Source organism: Misgurnus anguillicaudatus, chromosome 25 (assembly GCF_027580225.2).
Source record: "Misgurnus anguillicaudatus chromosome 25, ASM2758022v2, whole genome shotgun sequence".
NCBI classification, from domain to species: domain Eukaryota; kingdom Metazoa; phylum Chordata; class Actinopteri; order Cypriniformes; family Cobitidae; genus Misgurnus; species Misgurnus anguillicaudatus.
The window spans coordinates 4,498,132-4,519,163 of record NC_073361.2 but is presented as its reverse complement, the minus strand read 5'-3'; the positions used below and the strand labels follow the sequence as shown (position 1 = coordinate 4,519,163).

At 37.1% G+C, this 21,032-nt stretch overlaps 1 protein-coding gene across 2 annotated transcripts in view; it reads right to left on the bottom strand.

Annotated features, from left to right (window-relative positions):
- gpr158a (G protein-coupled receptor 158a) overlaps positions 1 to 20,304 on the bottom strand; it is a 132,532-nt gene extending 112,228 nt beyond the window's left edge. Inside the window, exons 1-2 of one of the 2 annotated variants that reach the window (XM_073863963.1) lie at positions 19,070 to 20,304; positions 2,868 to 2,973 (exon numbers count right to left, since the gene is read on the bottom strand). In XM_073863963.1, the coding sequence (XP_073720064.1) occupies positions 2,868 to 2,973; positions 19,070 to 19,908 (945 nt within the window). In that variant the 5' untranslated portion in view covers positions 19,909 to 20,304. The remainder of the gene's footprint in view (positions 1 to 2,867; positions 2,974 to 19,069) is intronic. The other variant, XM_073863964.1, reaches the window with a different exon arrangement.
- Positions 20,305 to 21,032: the final 728 nt, after the last annotated feature.

The following is a 21,032-nucleotide window of genomic DNA, read 5'->3' as shown; positions in this document are numbered from 1 at the left end:
GTGCTTTATAGTGCTTTTTGTTTGTTTTGGATCTCAATACATTCATTTTGTTATATGAACAATAGCAAGTGTGAACAGTCTGCTAAACTGTATTTACATTCATTTTATTTATTTTTTTAGTTTGTATGGCTGCTACTTTGGCCAGGTCTCTTTTATAAAACAGATCATTGATCTCAATGGGACTCCTGACAAAAATAAATATAAAATGTTTGTGTGTCATTAAAGGAATACTCCACTCTTATAAAATGCATGATAATTTACTTATCCCTATGTTATCCATGATGTTTATGTCTTTCTTTGTTCAGTCAAGAAGAACTTAAGATTTTTGAGAAAAACATTCCAGTATTTTTCTCCATTTATTGGACCTCAACAGTTTACAGTTTCAATGCAGCTTTAAAGGCCTCTAAACGATCCCAACTAGGGCATAAGGGTCTTATCTAGTAAACCAATCGTCATTTTTGAAAAAGAAATCTTGCTCTTGCTATGTGACCTTACATATTATGTAATTACATCGAAAGGTCACGCGCTATTTATGTGAAACGCACACTTATGGACCATTTTAAACAATAAACTGATACAAAGACATTAATTAGTATAATTTTACATACAACAATGTCGGAACGCTCCTCTTTCTCCACACTTGTAAACACTGGAGCGAGAGTTTTGGATACGTCATGCGTGACCTTTCGACAAGACAACGTAATACATAAGGTCACCCTGGCGCATCACACGGCTAGTGTAAGACAAGAAGTTGTGTGTCATATTTTTGGGGGGGTGGCGAAATGACAATTGTTTCACTAGATAAGACCCTTATGCCTCAGTTGGTATCTTTAAAGGGCTATTTATAGTCGTGCGTAGGTCCTACGGCGTAGCCGCAGGTTCCGCGTCGGTTTTCATTTATACTTTTGCGTCGTCATCCGCGTCGACGTGCACACAGCCCCGCAGACCGCTGGTAGGCAGTAACCACGCGTGTAACCACAGTAGCAGCAGAAGAAGTCACAGAAGAAGAAGCTAAGCAAGTTAACCCACAAACGAAGAAGAAACAGCAACTTGTTGTGTATAATTTGAGAAGACCAGCAATGATGAAAGTAAATAAACAGCGACTTTTGATGCAGTTTGAGTTAAATCACTCCTCAACTTGGCTCATCTTTGTTTTCACCGTCACAAATGGAAATACCTATGACACAGTTTTTTTTACCTGACAGGAGGGATTCTAGTGGACCAGCTACGGCGTAGGACCTACGCACGACTATAAATTGCCCTTTAAAGCCCTTTAAAGCTGCATTGAAACTATAATCTGTTGAGGTCCAATAAAGTCAGCTATATGGAGAAATTCCTGATTTTTTTTTTCTTTTTTAAAAAAAAAACTTAATTTCTTCTCGACTGAACATAAACATATTGGATGACATGGGGGTGAGAAAACTTACGATAATTTTTTTATGAAAGTGGAATATTACTATAAGGAAAAAAGTGATACAGGTTTGAATGACATATGTTCTTGCTTTTAAGGGCCATTTCCATGTCAAGGCATGTCTAGTTTAATATGATGCTTCTTATTTTTTCATATTATGAAATTAATGAAATAGTATATAAATTAAATTTAATAAGATTATAATCTATTAATAAGGTCAATAAAATGTGCAATAATACTATATGAATAGTTTGGTTCCAAAACGCGATAAACCCCATAAAAAATTTAGTTACTGCCAAAATAAGTATTATATCAGGTCAGTATTTAAAAGTAAATTCTTAATTTTACGCAAAATCCAATATATTTTCCAAAACGCAATAAACGACACTCCCCCTTTTCTGCAGAATGCAATAAATCCGTTCAACAAATCACACACTGAATACACACGGAATCCTAGTTTTCCTCATCTTGTACTTCGTGATCAACAAACAAACAAAAACAAAATAATACTTTGATGGCATTGATAAACCTGTGGTGGTTTTCTGTGACGGGAAAAAAAACGTAAACCATCAACATCTAATAATTTACGCGAGAGGCACTCGGAAGACGGAAAAATGCTGGTTGCTTGTTCTCCCAACAGCATCAAGTTTCTCTCATGCTAACACATTGACCCCAGGGGATCTTATGAAAAACTTTACATTATTTTACTCGAAGCCAACGAAAATCGAGCAGGACCAAAACATTTTACAGCTGATCGCAGTGAAAAAAGTTAATCGACGACAATCCACAACCACAGCAATGACACTCTTATTAGTATGACAAAGTAAGTGTTTTGATTAATGCCATTAATGTTTATTTTTTTTAATCAGTGTATAGCACTAGTCAACTAAATGAATATAACATGCCAAAGATGAATGCACATTTATATACTGATTAAAAAAACTTTTTATGGATTTATTGCATTTTGTGGGAAAAAATTATTCGTTTTTATAATAAATCTTTGAAAATCAAATTATGCATTTGAATTTGTTATGTTTTTATAACCTAAATATGCTATGTGAAAGTTTGTAAAATAGTGGTTTTCATCTTGTCACTTTCTTGGTATAAAAAACACGTTTTTAAAAAATTAGTAAAAATGGATTTATTGCGTTTTGGAACCAAACTCTTCACATATTATATTACATATTTTATTAAGTTTTTTCTTCATCTGTCTTGAAAAGCTGCTAAAAAGGCACTATAAAAACAAATGTGACGACTTGAGTACTTAACAGAATTTCTATATTAAGGGGGAATATATTCCTTTAAACTAAAGAAGAAAGGAACAGCTTAACATCAAAGTCTGACACCAATTATCAGGTCACTAATGACTGAATTGCCACCATGTAACAAGTTAGCAATACCCGGTGTTTGTTAAAGTATTAGGTCATTGAAAACAACAGCTTGAAGATGAACTCACCTCCATAGTCGTGAGGTTGCACCTGTGTGTTCCTGCAAACCAGCCATCTGCAGAGCACTGATCAATGTCCACATCCTGCAAGCTGACGTCCACACGAACAACACCCCTATATGATATTATAGAGGAGCACAGAGACACAGAAAGAGATTGTTCAGCAAAACATGAATCTCAGACACAGATACAGTGCAGTCCTTTAATGCTTTACATACATACAATGAACAATGTAAAGAAGTACAGCTGATGCTAGAGGTGATGAAAGAAAGAATAATGATACACAAAAAAATGAACAGCAGCTTTGCATATACTGCACATTGCTTAGTGACAAAATCATTGGTTTGTCTTATACCATAAAGCTGAAATGTGTGATTTCATATAAAACAACTAGTACACATAAAGGTTAGAAGGACATTTCTGTGGTTAAACTGCACATGTGTTTTTACCTGTGTGGGAATTCACTTCGTAGATCCGCTAAAATCACATTGACACCAATTGATTAAAGGTAGTTAACAGTTTTTGACACGTGTTTTGATATTTTAGCTTAATTAGGTGTCCAAATACATTTTGTGGCTGTCGTATCTATTACAAGATATCATTTCAGCCAAATTGTTCTTGCTCCATTCACTATAAAAGTAAATGACCATAATGGAGTGACTATGAATACTGGCAGTGAATCTTGGATCCATTAAGACTTTGATGTTTGTGCTTTGTTGTTTTTACCCATTGAACAGCCAATCATCAATAGGCTCATCAATACACTCATCAATAAAGTCTTCCCGGCAGCCCTTAACAGTAGAAGAAAAGAGGCTTTTATTTTCTCATCAGCAGTCATGAATAAAAGCAAGAGCTTTAAATCTCCAGCATTATACAGTATAGACACACTATATATAATAAGCCCTCTCCATAGAGGAGCATTAGAGAAGAAATAGCTTGGCATTCTTTTGCAACTAAAGCAAAATGAATCTGAATGAATGCCGAACCCTTAGGGCTAATGTGGAGAGCTACTGTCCATAAACATGACGTATGCACATATCTATTTTAGGCTGATAAAAGAAGCTTTCATTTAAAAAGCTTCATCATTTGGATGTTGCCTGGAGCTCTAAAAGCTCAAAAAAAGGTTGAATGAACCTTTAATGGCTTTGGTATTTTTTATTTTTATTTCTCACAGTTGTTTGCACCTGCACATCTACCGTGCTAGAACATCCCAGAACATCCTGATGTCAGCCGAGAATAACTGCGTTACAAAGTGCACGGGCCAATGCAATGTAGTTCTTAATGGATATCCCCAAATCTATATCAACATAATAAGGAGATCCATAATGATAGACACACTCACAAAAACACACTACCTACCATTTATTTCGTATTATATCAAAAACATTGCCAATGGCTTTTCTCCTGAGCCTTATTATCTAAGTTCATAAGTATGCTTTAATAATGGACACTAAATGAAATGATACAAATCATGCTGTAATGGAAATGAGAGAGAGAGAAAAGCAGCTGCAATAAATATCATCACAAATTTTCTACTGGTGGTTGACTGATAAAACGGCTAATATTGTTAGTGGCTGATATAATGTCATTATATACATATTAAGTAATTATTATAACACAATTAACTAACGGCAAATTATATTCACACAAATGTAGTTAAATGCAAACTTATTAACTGATACATTGAGGAACAAATGTTTCTGCTAGCCAGTTATGTACTGTATGGTCCAACACAGTCTCACGGCAAGTCGTGTTATAGTAACAAAATTTTGATTAATTTATTAATGTTTGATGACACGAATTTCCGCTGTTTTTCGTGTCTTTGAGACGAATGTCTTTTTCGTCCTTCCCATCATGAATTTCTATCAATGGCTGTTTGTGTGTCATTTTATATTTTGTTTTCTTATCGTTCTTTCCTATTTTTAAATCATTGTCGCTTGGATTCGGGGTTTGCGTTAGGAGGATGTAATTTTATGCATTGGTTTCTATGTTTTTCGTCCGCTTTTAAAACTATTCTTGGGTGGAGTTGGGGTTTGGGTTAGGAAGTCGCAGAAAGTGATTCTAACCCAAACCTCAAGCGACAAACCAGTCTCACGGTAAGTCGTGTTATAGTAACGAAAATTTTGATTCATTTATTTGTGTTTGATGAAACGAATTTCCGCTGTTTTTCGTGTCTCTGGAGACAACCCAATATCACGAAATTACGTGACTATTTCACGTATGGACCAACGTGAAAATGTCACGTTTGGCCGCGTTTGAACGTGAGCATGTCACGTATTGGTTACTCAACTTTTTTGTCCTAATTTCTTACCATTGTCGCTTCGGTTTAGGGTTAGATTTACATAAAATGACATCCTTACCTAAACAAACTCTAACCCCAACGTCAGGCGACAATTGGTTAAAGTTTAGAAAATATAAAAGAATAAGTCTTGTATCTTTTTTTTTATAAACCAATACTTAAAGTGACAAATACTTAAAGTGACATATAACGCAAGCACCAAATCTAACCCTAAACCGAAGCGACAATGGTTTGAAAATAGGACAAAAAAGTTGAGTAACCAATACGTGACAGTGACACAAACAGAAAAGCGTGACATGCTCACGTTCAAATGCTACAAAACGTGATATTTTCACGTTGGTCCATACGTGAAATAGTCACGTAATTGCGTGATATAGGGTTGCTGGAGACGAATTTCTTTTTGGCCTTCCCAGCACGAATTTCTATCAATGGCTGTTTGTGTCTGTTGCACGACTTTCTTTATCGTCTCATTTTTTTGTTTATTTTGTTTTCTGATCATTTTTTTCTACTTTTTGACCATTATCGCTTGGGGTTTGGGTTAGAATCACTTTCTGCGACTTCCTAACCCAAACCCCAACTCTAAACCAACTCCAGGCGAGAATAGTTTTAATAGCGAAACGAAAAAACATGTAGAAACCAATGCATAAAATTACATCCTCACGCAAACCCCGAATACAAGCGACAATGATTTTAAAATAGGAAAGAACGATGAGAAAACAAAATATAAAATGACACGATAAAGAAATTTGTGCCACAGACACGAACAGCATCAGTTTGTGACTAAACAGTTAACACTGTGTTTTACAGTTGCAGTGGTTCCCTGTAATCAAACAAATCAACTGATCAACCTAACCAACTCATCTGTGAACACTATCAATTTTCTTACAGTTTCAACACAAATGGCAAAAGCGCTGTTGCTCCAGAAAGCCCACAGCATGACCACACAAACTTATGTTTAGGTTCTTATAGCTAAAGTGAATGAGGAGCATCCAACAGGGGAGTCAAAGACGAGCATGACCCTCAGCCTGGCCTCCAGCTGTTTGAATTATATTATTGCTTTAAAAAAGTCACCAACCTGATTTTAAATGTGATTTAGTTTGAGCAATAGGGCAAAAAGGGTAAATGTTTTTTTCATTACCTGCATTTAAATATTATTTAAATTATACATGGCATTTTTCACATTGCAATAATAAAAGTTTTTTGGGGGGGATGCATAATTGTTTTTAAAATTATGTGACAATGCAAAATTCTTAATAGTCTTACAATTGATTTAGCGATAAATGATGACTTTATTAATACAATTTACCCCAAGAAGACAAGCATTAGGGAATGGCGCAGATGGATTTTCGGTCTGGTTTAAACTATCACTGTGGTATCATTCAACACTGGCCTCTTTATTTCTCTTCTATTTAAATTCTCTCTCGCTCTCTCTCACTCTCTCTTTCTCTCTCTCTCTCTCTCTCTCTCTCTCTGTAGTCACGGAAAAACCTCCTATCACCTTAATTGAAGCCTTGGCCACGCAAGTGTGCTAATTTTAGTTTCTGTGTTCGTTAAGCACAGCACATCCTTCATCCAAGGTCAAACAGGACCCGTGGCTCTGTTTTTCCATCATTAACTCAGAAGACTGAATGTTGATTGGTTAACAGTGCCATCGTTTTCTCTTGATGATGAAAAGCCTCCTGATTATTGTGATTAGTTTAAATTGACTGTAATTAAGGTAGTAGACTATGTGATATTGGATTGTATTTCAGACCTCTGTGAGATTGAAATGAGATCTGGAAAAGCTGGGGAGACTGGAGGAGAGCAATGTCATGCATTTTAACCAAAACATAATATCAATTTTTTTTATTTGGGTAAAACCTTCTGCCATGTTTGAGTGTTGTGGGTGGTTGCCAGGGTGTTGCTAAGGTGTTTTAGAGCATTGCTATGCTGTTGCTAGGATGCCATGATGTTCTATTGGGTATTTACACTAGTGATGGCTGTGATATGTCATATCAGTAGTGGTCAGAGGCCATCTGTCCTTCTCATAGTGTGCATAATGTCCTTATAAATTTATATTGCATAATCCTGACAAAAAGAAATGCTTGGGCCAAAAAAAAGCTAAAGGGACATTTATAGTTGTTAACCGCGAGGCATTTTTAAACCCTGGATTATACTCTTCGGTTTACTTGCAATGTTTCAGCATGTGCGTACAATATTCCCATATACCCTGTGAGTTCAAGCCAAAAAATACTTTCCAGTGTCGCACTTAAGAGAAAAAATAGATAATTTATCCACCTTTTTCTCAAATACGGAAGTAAGTGATGTGACGTATTTCCCTTCTTGTGCGAGACTTCTGGTTTAATAGCCAGCCGGTAGAAAACAGTGTAGTGGGAGCACGCATAAAACATGGTTTAAACAGTTAATATTTACTACACCTGCCATGTATGAACCAGGATGAAATTAAGAAATTGCTTGATATATGAAGATATATTCAATCATTTTGTGTTGTTGCTTGGATGTGACGGGTCTTCAATGCGCAAATATACAGTAAAAGCACAGAGACATACCAGTATCTTTACAATGGGAAAGTCAGTCAAGTGTTTGTACATGGAATTTCTTCATGTCTTTAACTTTTCAGGGAATGGTTTTAAATGTCACAACTGTCCATCTGGTGAGAAGTTTTTTTAAACGGCAATTTTTAATGGACTTGTTTATGGTGACGCGTCCAGCTTCACGCGGTCCGACACAGTCAGCAGTATCTTTCTCATTCAACACATTGTAAGTTATTTGAACAAACCATTATAAACATATTAAACTACTCCATGTGTTGAGTCTAGTTTTCGTTTTATGAAAATACTATTACATTGCTTCTTACACACTAACGTAGGTGGAGACATGAGCTTATGAAATTATTTGCTTACTTTTTGAAGTATTTGCTTTTTCATTTAAAACATAAAAAAATACACTCAAACACATAACTATTATAAACATTAACTAAGCAGATTATGTCGTTGTATTCTGTACTGTAATCGCATTTCTGTAATAATATATAGTAGCAGAATAAATAAATCAGCTAAATCAGCATATTTTTATCAGCATAATACTAGTTGTTTTTAAACAATTATTGTATTTATTGTTTACTGGCAGTTTCTATGAAAGGTTTTACTGGATGGATTTGTAAATACAGATCATGAGTGCATGTGGGCCACATACACATTCAGTTCTTGTGCGTGGATTATGGTTAAAACAAATGTTTTGTAGAGATTTACTGCATTTGCATTAGCTATTATTGCAACCCCTAACTGCACAAATTATATCGGTCTTCCTTGATTTCATAATAAACATTAAACAGCCAGTCAAAACGGCACACTTGTGTCCTTCGCAATAGACTAGCATTAGCTTTAGGCTTTGTCCACACGAAGCCGGTGCATTCCCTATCCGATCATTTTTTTCCTTGTTCTAAAAAAATAATCCGTAAGCACGAAACCACTGAAACCGACTGAAAGCGGTGTAGTATATATGCCGGACCAGTATGGGGCGCTGTAATTCTGCCACAGATACACGAAGAAGAAGACTTTGAGCATGCGCATAACCAACGTATGATGTTGTCCATTATCGCTTGTTGCTCACCACAATTGCATAGAAGCAATAGATTTTGCTGTAATAAAGCTAGTAGGCTTTAGTAGCTTCTGTAGCACGAACACAATCACGTAGTCCGCAGTTATTGTTGTTGCTGTTACGTGAGACGCTTCCGACACGTGATGTGATGACGTTTTCGCTTCACAAAATATACAGATTGGCTATACACACGAAACCGCAAGGGTGTCGATTTCAGATTTATCCACTTTAGGACACGGTTTCAAAAAATAGCGGTTTCACTCTCTCAAAACGCTGGATCCGTGTGGACGAAACGGCAATATGATTTTATTTATACGTATACAGTGATATGCGTCTCCGTGTGGACAGCCCCTTAGTGGCTCACTGGAAGTCATCAACAAAAAAACTCAAAGATGGCGGCACCCAAATTTACGTCAAAAAACAGGTGGATATGGAAACTATTTAAGGCCAATGACAATGTCCTAAATATATATACTGTATATTTTGCTTACAAAGACTTTAAGCAACCAAACTGCAGAGAATAAACTATGCTATAATGCTGTTATTGTCTGACTTTTGTGCGGCTTTATCATGTGATTGTGTACAGTATAGGGTAAACTATAGTCAATACAGGATAAAAAAATTTGACTTGCAAAGTATTTCTATTCAGTTTATCTTTTGCCGAAACATCTGTTTATGGGGTGGTGTAACAGGGTCAGGGGTGGCACAGAGTGAAATGTGAGGGCACAAAGAAAATGAGTCACAGCGCTCCATGACATTAAAGATCACTGAGCTGTCTGCTTTGATAACTGTCGACGGTACTCTACAAAATGACCCCAGGGTCAAATAAGAAGAAACGCTGTCCGGCCGGGGACGAGAGTCACATTAGCCAAAACTCATCCTGTCAACAAAATTTCCATTCCATTTCCATCACATTTCCTGCATTTTGCTTCCTTAAAATAGGAACATAATACGACATTGAGAGATCACAATAAAACGTAATGCATCAGTGGAGCTGATTTATTAAGGGAATGCTTTTAAGAGCATCTGCCATTCATGTGCTTTTAAGGGGCCTAAGGCTCTGTCTCACTGCTTGAACAGATATACTTAAAAATTACTCAATGCATCGCACATCTGTATAGAGTCCACTGCTAAATGACAGTTTGCTCTTTGAAAAGGGAGTATGTATGGCAGTGTGTTTTTCATTGTGCGCGTTTTGTTGGCTAATTGAATTTTATCTAACTGTCTTCCTTTTGGATTGCATTAGCATAATAGCGCTCGCAGCGAGATCCAGCTTCTCTCTGGATGAAAAGAGGTGACATTCGTCTCTATGTGCATTCTTTTTAATGAGCTCCCCTTTTTCATACTAAACTGAAATTCAAATCAAAACAGAGCAGAACAGCGGCGAACCGTGTTAACGCTAATTCTGGCAAACACAGGACAGGACATGGATAGATTTCTCCCAGCAGACTGAATTTCTCCAGACAGGAGGTCAGAAAGGACATCAGAATGTATCTGATACTAGACATTTCCAATTCATTTATTTTCACTGTCTTATTCTCACAGTGAATCTTAAGGTCTGCCAACTCTAAGATGTTAAATGCAGAGCACAGTGTTTCTTAAGCAGAGGGATAAAATTAGGACATTGGGAAACAAAATAGCTACAATAAAGATTACATTAGAAAGCTTCAAAGACAGCACTTATAGGCAAATGTGCATTAATTGTTGCATATTGTGTTTTTTTAGCAATATGTTAGTTCATGGTTGTTTCATACACTTTTGCACACAAAAATGGCAAAATGTGCCTGTATTTATGAGCTGGGTCTGATTGGCTGGCTTTACAAATGCAAGTTTTTTATTAGTCTGCCGAAGACAAAGTAGCTTACAATAAGAGAAACTAATCACTGGGTTTGGCAAGGTTATTGAGATACATTTTTTAAATTGACGGGGGTCGCTTTGAATTAACTGTGCTAGTCGTGTTTGGTGTTGAGTGCAGCAGACTATCACAATTTGTCATACTTTGCTGGAACTACACAGCAACACTTAACATATATTCATAATGTGTTCTAACTGTGGGTTTACACCAGATGCGAGTTCAACGATTTGCGCAAGTAGATTACATACAAAGTCAATGCAAAGACGCGATCAGACGCGTCCTCGCGTGGGGCGATGCGAATGACGCGATAAGGGCGGCGCGTTTGCCGTGAAAACACGCGCTATTCGCCTCAAACACGTCTTCGCCCAAGTTGAAAATATTCAACTCGAGTGAAAAATTTGCATGACACGAAGTTAAATCCTGCAAGTAATCTAGACCGAGCAACTGTGTAAACCCACAGTTAAACTTATTATTGAACTAAATGGCTCAAAACAAAATATGTCAGATTATAATTACTGTAGATGCTTGCCCTGTTGTGCCATCTTCCAAAGTCAAGGACCTAGACGTGATGTTCGATCTATCACAGTCATATCTCCAAACTCTGACACAGACTTACGGTGCGTTTACACCAGCCGCGGCTAATAGGATGTCTCATCCTCGAAACCGAGGACACTGAGACTAACAGACTAGGTTCTTGCTGCCGTAAAGCTCTTCAAACCACAGATCTGCTGGCCTCCAATCATCGTGATGCCCAGCTGATGTCTGACCATTGACCACCGACCGTTTCCCTTTAATTTCTACTTTTTAAAAATCTTTATTAAATCTTAATTCCAAGATGGGGCCGAGCAAGGCAGTCTTGTTGCATGCTCCTTAGTGTATCTACTATGACCTGTGTATTTATTGTTGTAACTTGTGTACTTGTAATGTTTAGTGTATTTATTTCTTTAAATTATGATTTTTCTCCATGTACACTTGTGTCAAAGATGTGACAAATTAAAATGATTTGACTTTTTTTACTTTATTGACTTAAAGTATAATATTTTTTATATATATATAGTGCTTAATATAGTATTGTTTTTCAACTGGATGGTCTGTCCAGCAACTTTTCATTTAAATGTAAATAATTTTAAAATATAATATCTAATATATAGTATACCTTCTATAGTATCAGAGGTGTAAAAAGTACTCAAAAATGTTACTCGTGTGAAAGTACAAGTACTGAGCATAAATTTTACTCAATTAAAAGTAAAAGTATCTGGCCAGAATCATACTTGAGTAAAAGTAAAAAAGTACCACATTCAAATTGTACTTGAGTATTAAAAAAGTAAAGGTAAGGAAGAAAGAAAACTAGAGATTCATGTTTAAGCTTTTAATCTCTAAAAACATAAAGTCGATGAACCACATACAAGGTTTTATCCTGCTTTACAACTGTTTGTATTTATTTTTTTTTAATTATCAAACTTAAAGACTACTACCTAATTTCCAAATACCAAAATGCTACTCAAAGTTGTAAAACCTCAAATTTAACTTAAATTTCAAGCTCTATCAAGCCTCTCACAGCCAGCCGATGCAAGAAGAGGTGTATTAGACCTGGTTCACACTGTCAGTCAAAATCCAATTTTGGTGCACATCCGATAGGAGTCCAATCACATTTAGAAGGTGTGAACAGCCAAAAACCACATAAAATCCTTTTTTTTCCTAATCCGTTTCAGGCTACATCTAAAAATCCTTTTCAAATCGCATTTTCAGACATCCATTTCAGTCTGCCCACCCTGATCGCATTTGTGTAGCTTTTCAGTTACGTCATGCTGTCGCGTCATGTAAACATGTAGACGTTGAGTCAGTGTGACGTCATGCCATAGAAACAGTGCAGATAATCCCGAAAACGGCAGAACGCTACAGGACGCACAGATCCGGTCTAAAGAGTTGTGATGCACAATGTGGACAGCTAGTCTGTCAAATTGTATATGCAGCAAAATCAGATTTGGACTGACAGTGTGAACAAGGTATTAGTCTTGATAGAGAAGCTAATAGCAGGGAACGTGTCACATGGGAACACACTTCATGTGTTGTCGGTTTCAAGGAAGCGAAAAAATCTTCATTATCAGATTAACTGTTGGCCAATTCCTTAGTGTGGTCCAAAGGCTCCTCCAGTATAAAAAAAAAACATTTAAATTAAACTGGCCATCAGCGCAATTCAATTGGTTTGGTAAGAGCAAGGGAAAATAGAATGAAGTAATCTCTAAAAAAGAAGTACTTTTTGACTGTAAATAAAATTGTAAAGAGTAAAAAGTACTTAAAAAAACATGTAATTAAGTAAAAGTAAAAGTATTGATTTATAATTGTACTCAAGTAAAGTAAAAATACAAAAATAAAACTCAGTAATCAAGTAATCAAGTTAAATTACTCAAGTACTTTACACCTCTGTATAGTAGGGCTCTCTTTCAAGGGTTTTTTTTTTCTCCCAAGGACTTTTTTCCAAAGGCTTTTTCTTCCCGGTGTTTTTTTCAACCCCTAGCTGACATTGACTTAACTTAGAACTCTCTTTTATACGTTGTTTTATTACTACGCTCGCAAGTACAGTTTAATCTTAGCTGCTGTACTCTGCACCTTATGATGCCCTCTCATTTTTTGTGTTTTGTCTTGTTTTATTAACGTAAAGCTGCTTTGGAACAATTAAACTATTGTGAAAAGTGCTATATAAATAAAATTGAATAAAACATTTTTATTAAAACTGATAAGTGAAAACTGTGAGACTACCGTGATATGGATTGGCACCGGTGCTTTAAGAATACCAGGTCATATCTAAATGGCCAATTCCCTAGTCACCCTCCAGTGTACTTTTGAGGGGGACTTGTAGGTCAGAGGATCTATACTTGATGTGGGTTATGACAGGAGACTGGATTTATGTATCCCTCTAGAGGACCTCTGGCAGACAAGGGTGACTCTAGATAGAGTTTACAGGAGCGCTGCAACTTACCCTCATTCACATATGACCACGGAGACATTAAATAATACATGCATAAAGTGAATCCATTTATTGAATGCAAATGCATGCACTCTTTGCATTTTTTTTAACTGTGAAGTATTCATGCTGGGTAGGAGAAACACTTTTTAATCATAGAATACAAAAGTAAATTTTCCATTACACTTTATGATCAAGAAAAAACATATAAACTACAAAAAATAGCAGCCATGAGTGAACAACATATAGTTTACTATACAATTTCTTATGTTGCACAGAAGCTTGTTGTATTGGATAAAAGCTCTACAGGCTATAAAAGGTAAAGAAGGAATGGTTCTTCTAAAAACCTTTGGCTAAATGATACTTTGGGGAACCATAAATGGTTCTTCTATTGCATTGCTGTGAAACCTTTTTAACACCTTTATTTTTTAGAGAGTACAGACAATCACAGCTCCTCATCAGCAGTGAAGAGCCAAAATTACCCTCCAACTTCCAGTCACATTGACTTTGGTCACACTGGCATGTAAAAATGCCTAGAATCTTAAGGTGTAACAAATAACAAACAATATATATATGCAGCCTGATCTCACTGTTAATACGTAGTATGTAACTTTCAAAAACACAAAGCCTATTTTTTTGCATGTTTAAATAGATGCTAAAGCATGAATGTAGACGTATTTGCAACATTGTATTATTAAGTTTTTACAGCTACAAAACATAAAACATTTACAAATCATTCATACCACAAAGATTACTGTATAATTTCCCTTAAATTCTATCGATAATGTTACCACCCTAACCCTACCCCAAACCTTACCCTAAACCCAACCCCCTTTTATACAAAAAAATGTAAAACATAACGTATACTTTTTATATTATGCATTGTAAAGGACATAAATGTATAGAAATTGTTTCGAACAATATAGCATTTAAAAGATATTTTAAGCTGCGAATACAGTCCTACCCATTATTGTTGATAAAAAGAATAAGAAATAGAAAGCATATCAAGTGTAATCACAATAATTTATTTATTGCCAATTTTCAAAAGCAATACCAAAAATAGTTAAAATGAGGATGCTCCTCTATGGAGTGAAGTACAGAAAAGTATCAAAGTTATTAATCCACGAGAACGTTAATCCAGGTTCTGTCTGTGAAGGTGCGCATTTCAAATTTCAAACATACATCGACTGAAAGACAGCAATGTTTCAAATCTGTGACGTAGCACGCATAATCCAATAAGCGTTTCATATCACTGCCATAAAGCAATGTGTCGAAAAGCTTCTTGAGGCACAATATCTGAATTTATAACGAATTTTAACATTTACTGTTGCTGATGAGAACCCTGCACTCTAAAAAAATCCGTAAAAAAACGGACAAAGTACTGTGTAAATATGAAGGAATTTTCCGTATTTATGTTTTACAGGCATTTTTCTGTTTTTTTAATAACATGTTGCATTATGGGTGCAACAACTCCTGCTGCAATCTTTCACTTTTGCCTCTCTATCACCATCTCTGTTTGAAACCTAAAATTACAACTTGCCTGCAGAGCCACCCTCCAAACATGGATGATGTTCAACCTCCAAACAACCGCCGCCAGAACAAAACACAAGTGCTCAACCACTCCAGCATCAACACATGTGATTTAGTAGACAAATCCTTTTTCTGACGCGACGTGTAAGTAAATGGATATCCACCACAAAATGTATCACATTAAATCTACAGTTTGTGTTTCTTTTAGATTCATTTGAAGTCACCACTATGGTGATTAGTGTTCCCTTTAGTTAGGCTTTTGTCCCTTGACCTTCACAGAACCGGCTCTGCTCTTTTAGCATTACAACAATGTTTTTGCTTGTAGCAATTACAACTTGTTTGTTGCTTGAGGAAAGAGAATTGTATATGATGTCATATAAGCTTAGTTGTTTTTGTGTTATGCTGCCTAACATTTAAATAATAACATAAAATAAAAAATGAACTGAAATGTATAAGAGTGACACTCTATGCTGATCTAAAAACACATACACGTATTGAATAAGATTGCTGCAAATGTGTCAGCTGTGGTTTTTGCTTCAGGAATATCAACACTTTGGATACAAATCTCAACAATGGTGAGAGTAAATGTTAAGAAAGAGTGTTCTACAATCCTGGTACCCAGCATGCATTGCGGCATGAAGCTTTGTTGTTGATTGTCACCATTGTTGCGTTTCATAGGCAGATTGAAGTGTCCCTAAAGACTACGGAAAATGTTCTGTAAATCTACGGACAATGTTCTTTAAATCTATAAAACGTTCAGTTTTTGAATAAACGGAAATGTCTGTAAACATAACGGAAAAGGTACCGGTAATTTTCTGCCAGGACATTATCCGTTTTTTTACGGATTATTTTTTTTAGAGTGTGGACAAAGGCCTGAATTTGGATCTGTTCCTCGCATTCATATGAATTAACATCTTTTGTGAATTTATGTTGTTTTTTGGTGTAATTATTGTTGCATAGAAGAAAATGCCTTTTGTGTGTCATGGGAAATTAACAAAATATTGCAAAACGGTTAAATGATTACAGAAATGTTATTCATTTTAAGGTTTTAAATGTAGTCTTGATTAATTTTGTGTAATTTTCTGAAAGTCATGAACATTTTATTAGGTAAATGACTAAATAATTCAGAAAATATGACGGAAAACATTAATATGAGTAAGAAATGGCAATGCCCACTATTTTAATATTTATGAATAGGAATACATACAAATCTGTACTGTCTGTAAAGCTGTTAATACATAAATAATTAATGAATTAGTCCTGTCAACACGTCAATATTATACGTTTCAGTGTGTATGAAAACGTAAGTACTGTACCACACTTCACATGCAGGGTTCCCACACCTTAGTTAACTTCAAATTCAAGGACCTTTCAAGGACTTTCCAGATCCAATACCCTCAATTTCAAGGACTAAATGTGGGGATACATTTCAAGTGAGAGCAAGGTTACATCGAGTTATCTTCTAAGATACATTGTTACAGTTCCCTTTCGAGGGAACTCACGCTGCGTCACTGCGGTGACACTTTGGGGACGCCTCCAGGGGTATCAAAGTGCGTATGAATGTGTATATCAAATTCAACCAATGGTGAGGCTTAACGACAAAGACAGGGTGACACGTGAGCCAGGAAGTATATCGCTATTTGAAATATTGCCAAAGACGGCGTTACAGGGACGCAGGAAGTATGGCAAGGGAAACGCAGTGTCTCGTTCCCTTCTCAGGGAACAACAGTTACATACGTAACCCGAGACGTTTTCATGTGTCAAACACAACTACGCAAAAAAGCATTTTGGTATGAATCAACATTCGCATACAGATGATATAAGCATTTAAAGCGAACAGTTTAGCACGTGCTTAAAAAGTCTAGAATATTATCCTACACTACACAGGGAATAATTTTTTTTCTTGCATAAAATAAATTTAAGCACTTTCAATGACTGTATCTATGTATATTTTCAAAAACTTCCCAGGGCAGGGCCTTGAATCCCCCCCCCCAGATTTACAAAAGGATTTCAAGGACCCGTGGAAACCCTGTACATAAAACACACACGTAATCTCATGTGATGACGTTGATATCTTCACCTTTGTACCTAAGTAGTTCATAATAGAGGTCCATGTTGGTACCGAAGAGTGCATATTATTACTATACTATTATAGACATTGTACAGTGGGTTTTAAAAAGACCACATTCAAAAGTCTGGGGTTCAAAATTTAAATGAATCCAAGAAAAAAGTTTTAAAAGCAAGTATATATTGACCATGTTAACTCATATGTGCAAGCGGTCAAATTTCCTTGTCTCTGAGATGCACACTCAATGAATGTTTTCTTGTGCCGCTGTTGTATAAAAAAATCATAATTTCATATGCATTTTTTTAATAAATTATGCTTCCAACTAAGAACATATTTGCATTTTGCAATTTATGTGTAAGATCCACTAAGTGGTGTTCACGAAGACAAGACTTGGCACCCTAACAACAGCCTAGCAACTGCACAGTGCACAGAAAATCCTAGTAACTAACCACATAAAATATCTGAAACATTCAGGACTCATAACAACACCCAGCCATCCTCCTCAAACACCCCATTTGATGACCAATTCTACATGGGAAAACACCACTTGCATTTTGTTCAAAACATTTAAAAACCTATTAAACATTTATCACGTGCGCTCTAGATGTCTATTAGTTTGAGATTAACTGGTCAGAGTAAAGACCCCACTAGATATACAGTAGTTGACTTTTCACCTAACGACTGACACCGAAGCGTTCTGGTTCATCAAGATCATGTTGTCTTCAGTTATAAGAACATTCAAATATATAAAATTTCCAACATACATCATTAATCTAAAATGTCTCTAAATGCATGAGAGGTGCCTCTTGTTGCTGTTGTACATCTTTCATTATTTATTCATTATCGTATTGATTGAAAGAGATCCTGGAAGTGAAGGCTGCAGGCATTGCATTAGACAACATCCCTTCCCCCATCGTTGCCCCCTATAAATACGTGTAGGTGGCAAAGAGTGGGCCTAAAGACAACAGGATGGATCTACGTGAATGTCATAGCCAGCAAGTGCTTCGGTATTCATTACTCTGGGGATACGAGCAATCATAAGACGAGCCCTGGCCAAATATCGACCTGCACAGAGAGGTTACAAATTACAGCATAACTACTGAACAAACCCACGGAGACAGCGGCTTCCTCTGGCTTTCCTCGTTTAGACAATCGACTGGAGAATTTGAAGATGACAGCGTAGAGATATAACTGTGTGAACACTTCGACGCATGCTACGAATTGAGCTCAACTGCACGATCACTTTAACAGGAAAATACACAGCATATCCCTTAATTGAGAGACATGACACAGTCCAATAATGCAATTGAATACACTTGCAAGAATGATTACTGCAGTTTTAAGTGTCTGGAGTTTAGGATACAGGGTCGGCTTTTAAAGAACAATTCTGGATCTAAAACCTGTGTCTGTGGTGCTTGTACCAGTGGGATTAATTAGTAAACAGGAAACAACAGCAGCCCTATTCCTCATCCCTGAGCTCCAGTGTTGCCAATGCCCCTTAACACCTCTTTGAACAGAGTCAAGGATCCCTATACGCAACATTTCCACCATGTTAGCTCGATAAATCCAAACTCTCCAATGTCCAAGGTTATATATTGAGAAGCAAACTGATTGTTCGGGGGCCAAGGGGTTTCTTGCTATGTAACCAGCATCAGTTATTTTTAGAAGCAGTCATTACACCTGCAGCCATACTAAACAACAGCATACTGTGGCTCAAAATACTAAACAGATAGTAAGAATAACACTATGAAAACAATTATTATAGTGATTAGAACTGGTAAAATTGTGACTGACTGACCTAATACAAAATATTAATCCCTATTGATAATCTATATTGCAAAATGGAGTACTACTGTAATGAGCATCTGTTGTGATGACATGATGCAAAAGTTACCTGAAATCTGGACTCCGGTTGGGTTTAAGGCCATAGAAGCCAGCAGACAGTGTCAAAAGCCATCTGGGTATGAAATTCCCATTCTCACACTCTAAATAAGGAGCTGACCAATGAATCTGAGTTTTATCGGTGACATAACTTTCTCCACTGCGCAAGGAGGCATCATATGAGACAAAATCTTGACTCAGCACGCGTTTCTGAAGATGGACCTTCTTTTTATTTTTATGCTCATGGTACCATTCGGTGTCCGCCGTTCTGTTTCTCAAAATACGGTGGAAATTGCTGGATAAATCCTGGAGAATTATCTCTCCACCTGCGCGAGTGGCCTGAAGGTAAACAGGTGGCCCTTCAGGTGTAGACCCTGCGGTTAGGGTGACAACAGCTCTGTGAATCTTTAGGTCTCCCTCCAGGATGCTCCTGACCAGGGCATGATACCACTCCATATCACGTCTGGGGCTCTGTTCTTTGCTGGCTTGTAAGATCATGTTTAGGAAGTTTGTGGCGTGAACAACCGTGTCCAGCACGCCGCGCATGGAGTGATGCGCGTCTCCGTGCGTCCTTCCCCGCAACACCCCCAGCTCATATCTCCTGGAGCAGTTGGCGTATTTTAAGGTGGAGGAATCCCCCGTGTGCAGAAACGCAGTCACCACTTTAGGTACCTGGTCCTCGATCTTCTGCGTTAAACTAGAATGAGGTTTCCGGAGATGCGCTTGCTGGTTGTTATGCGTATTATAAATGGGAAGCTTCGCTTTTAGGTCCCGGTCATGTTCCGCGTATCTATAACTTGATCCTATAACAAATCCTACTTGCAAGAGTAACGATATCCGGATAATGGCCATATCCTTCAATCCCTCTTATACCTTACCAGCTTTAGTTCCTCAAATCTGATGCGAGAAATCACAGCTGGTACATGCGGTCAAATCATTTGTTCACCTGTGGATCTTCTGCCACAGGATCCCCAAACAGATGATATTTATTGTATCATTAATCCATTTCTCATCTCAGGTACATTAGTGTTGTTTATAAGTATCCGCTCGTAAGTGATGCCGGTTCGGTCTCGTATCTCCACAGATCCCTGCAGGAGTGCAGCAGATGTTCCGGATCCCCGACGCTTTCCTCCCAATGTGATGCTGGGCGATAGCAGGCGCAATCGGATGAGAGAGAAAAATCCTATTTTTCGGAGGCAGGCAGTCAATACTTCACACTTGGATGACAAACACACTCCGCCCTCTTTCGTCCACTCCAGTTTTAAAGCGTGAGAACCATACCATTCGCTATAACAAAGTGGTGTCCGATTCGCGATGGACTCGTTTGTTGAGTATGATCTTTGAATCGGTTCGCGAAATGAACTAAGCAATTCGTCCGGGCTGACCCGATTGGAGCGATTTTCGATTCCGTCTACTGAACTGTTTAAAAGAACCGATTCTTAAAAATGAATCGGACCTCTAAGAACAACCAATATCCCGTCTTCTCCGTCACCTTATAGGGTTGGGAAAAGTGTCCTTGATTGGTGTATGGTCATTCATGCTGTCAATCATTGGATAGAGGGCGCGTTTAGTAGGGAAACCGAATGAGCTGTCCAGTGCTGAAAGCAAAATACAAAAAACCCCGAGCATAAATCGCATTAAGGGTTGGGTTCCGGTTTAAAATAGATGCCAGGAGTACATTTATTAAAGTTCTGCTATAAACGTACATAGACGTCAATTTGGGCAAGCCTGTTTACAAGACAGGGAAAACACACTTGAGGTAAACGCCATCACAAGCGTGCTGTCACGAGTAAATATTTATAGTGTGGAATAATAGAAAAAAATCGTTAATTAAACAACACTTCGTACGTGGTTCTCTGCGCTATTTTTTTAATTGTTGGTCTTCTTTGCACGCATGCGCTAGACGAACGTCCGTGTGGATATTGCGTCGCGCGTCTCGCGCCATTGGTGTCGCGTTTTTAAGTTAAAAATATTGC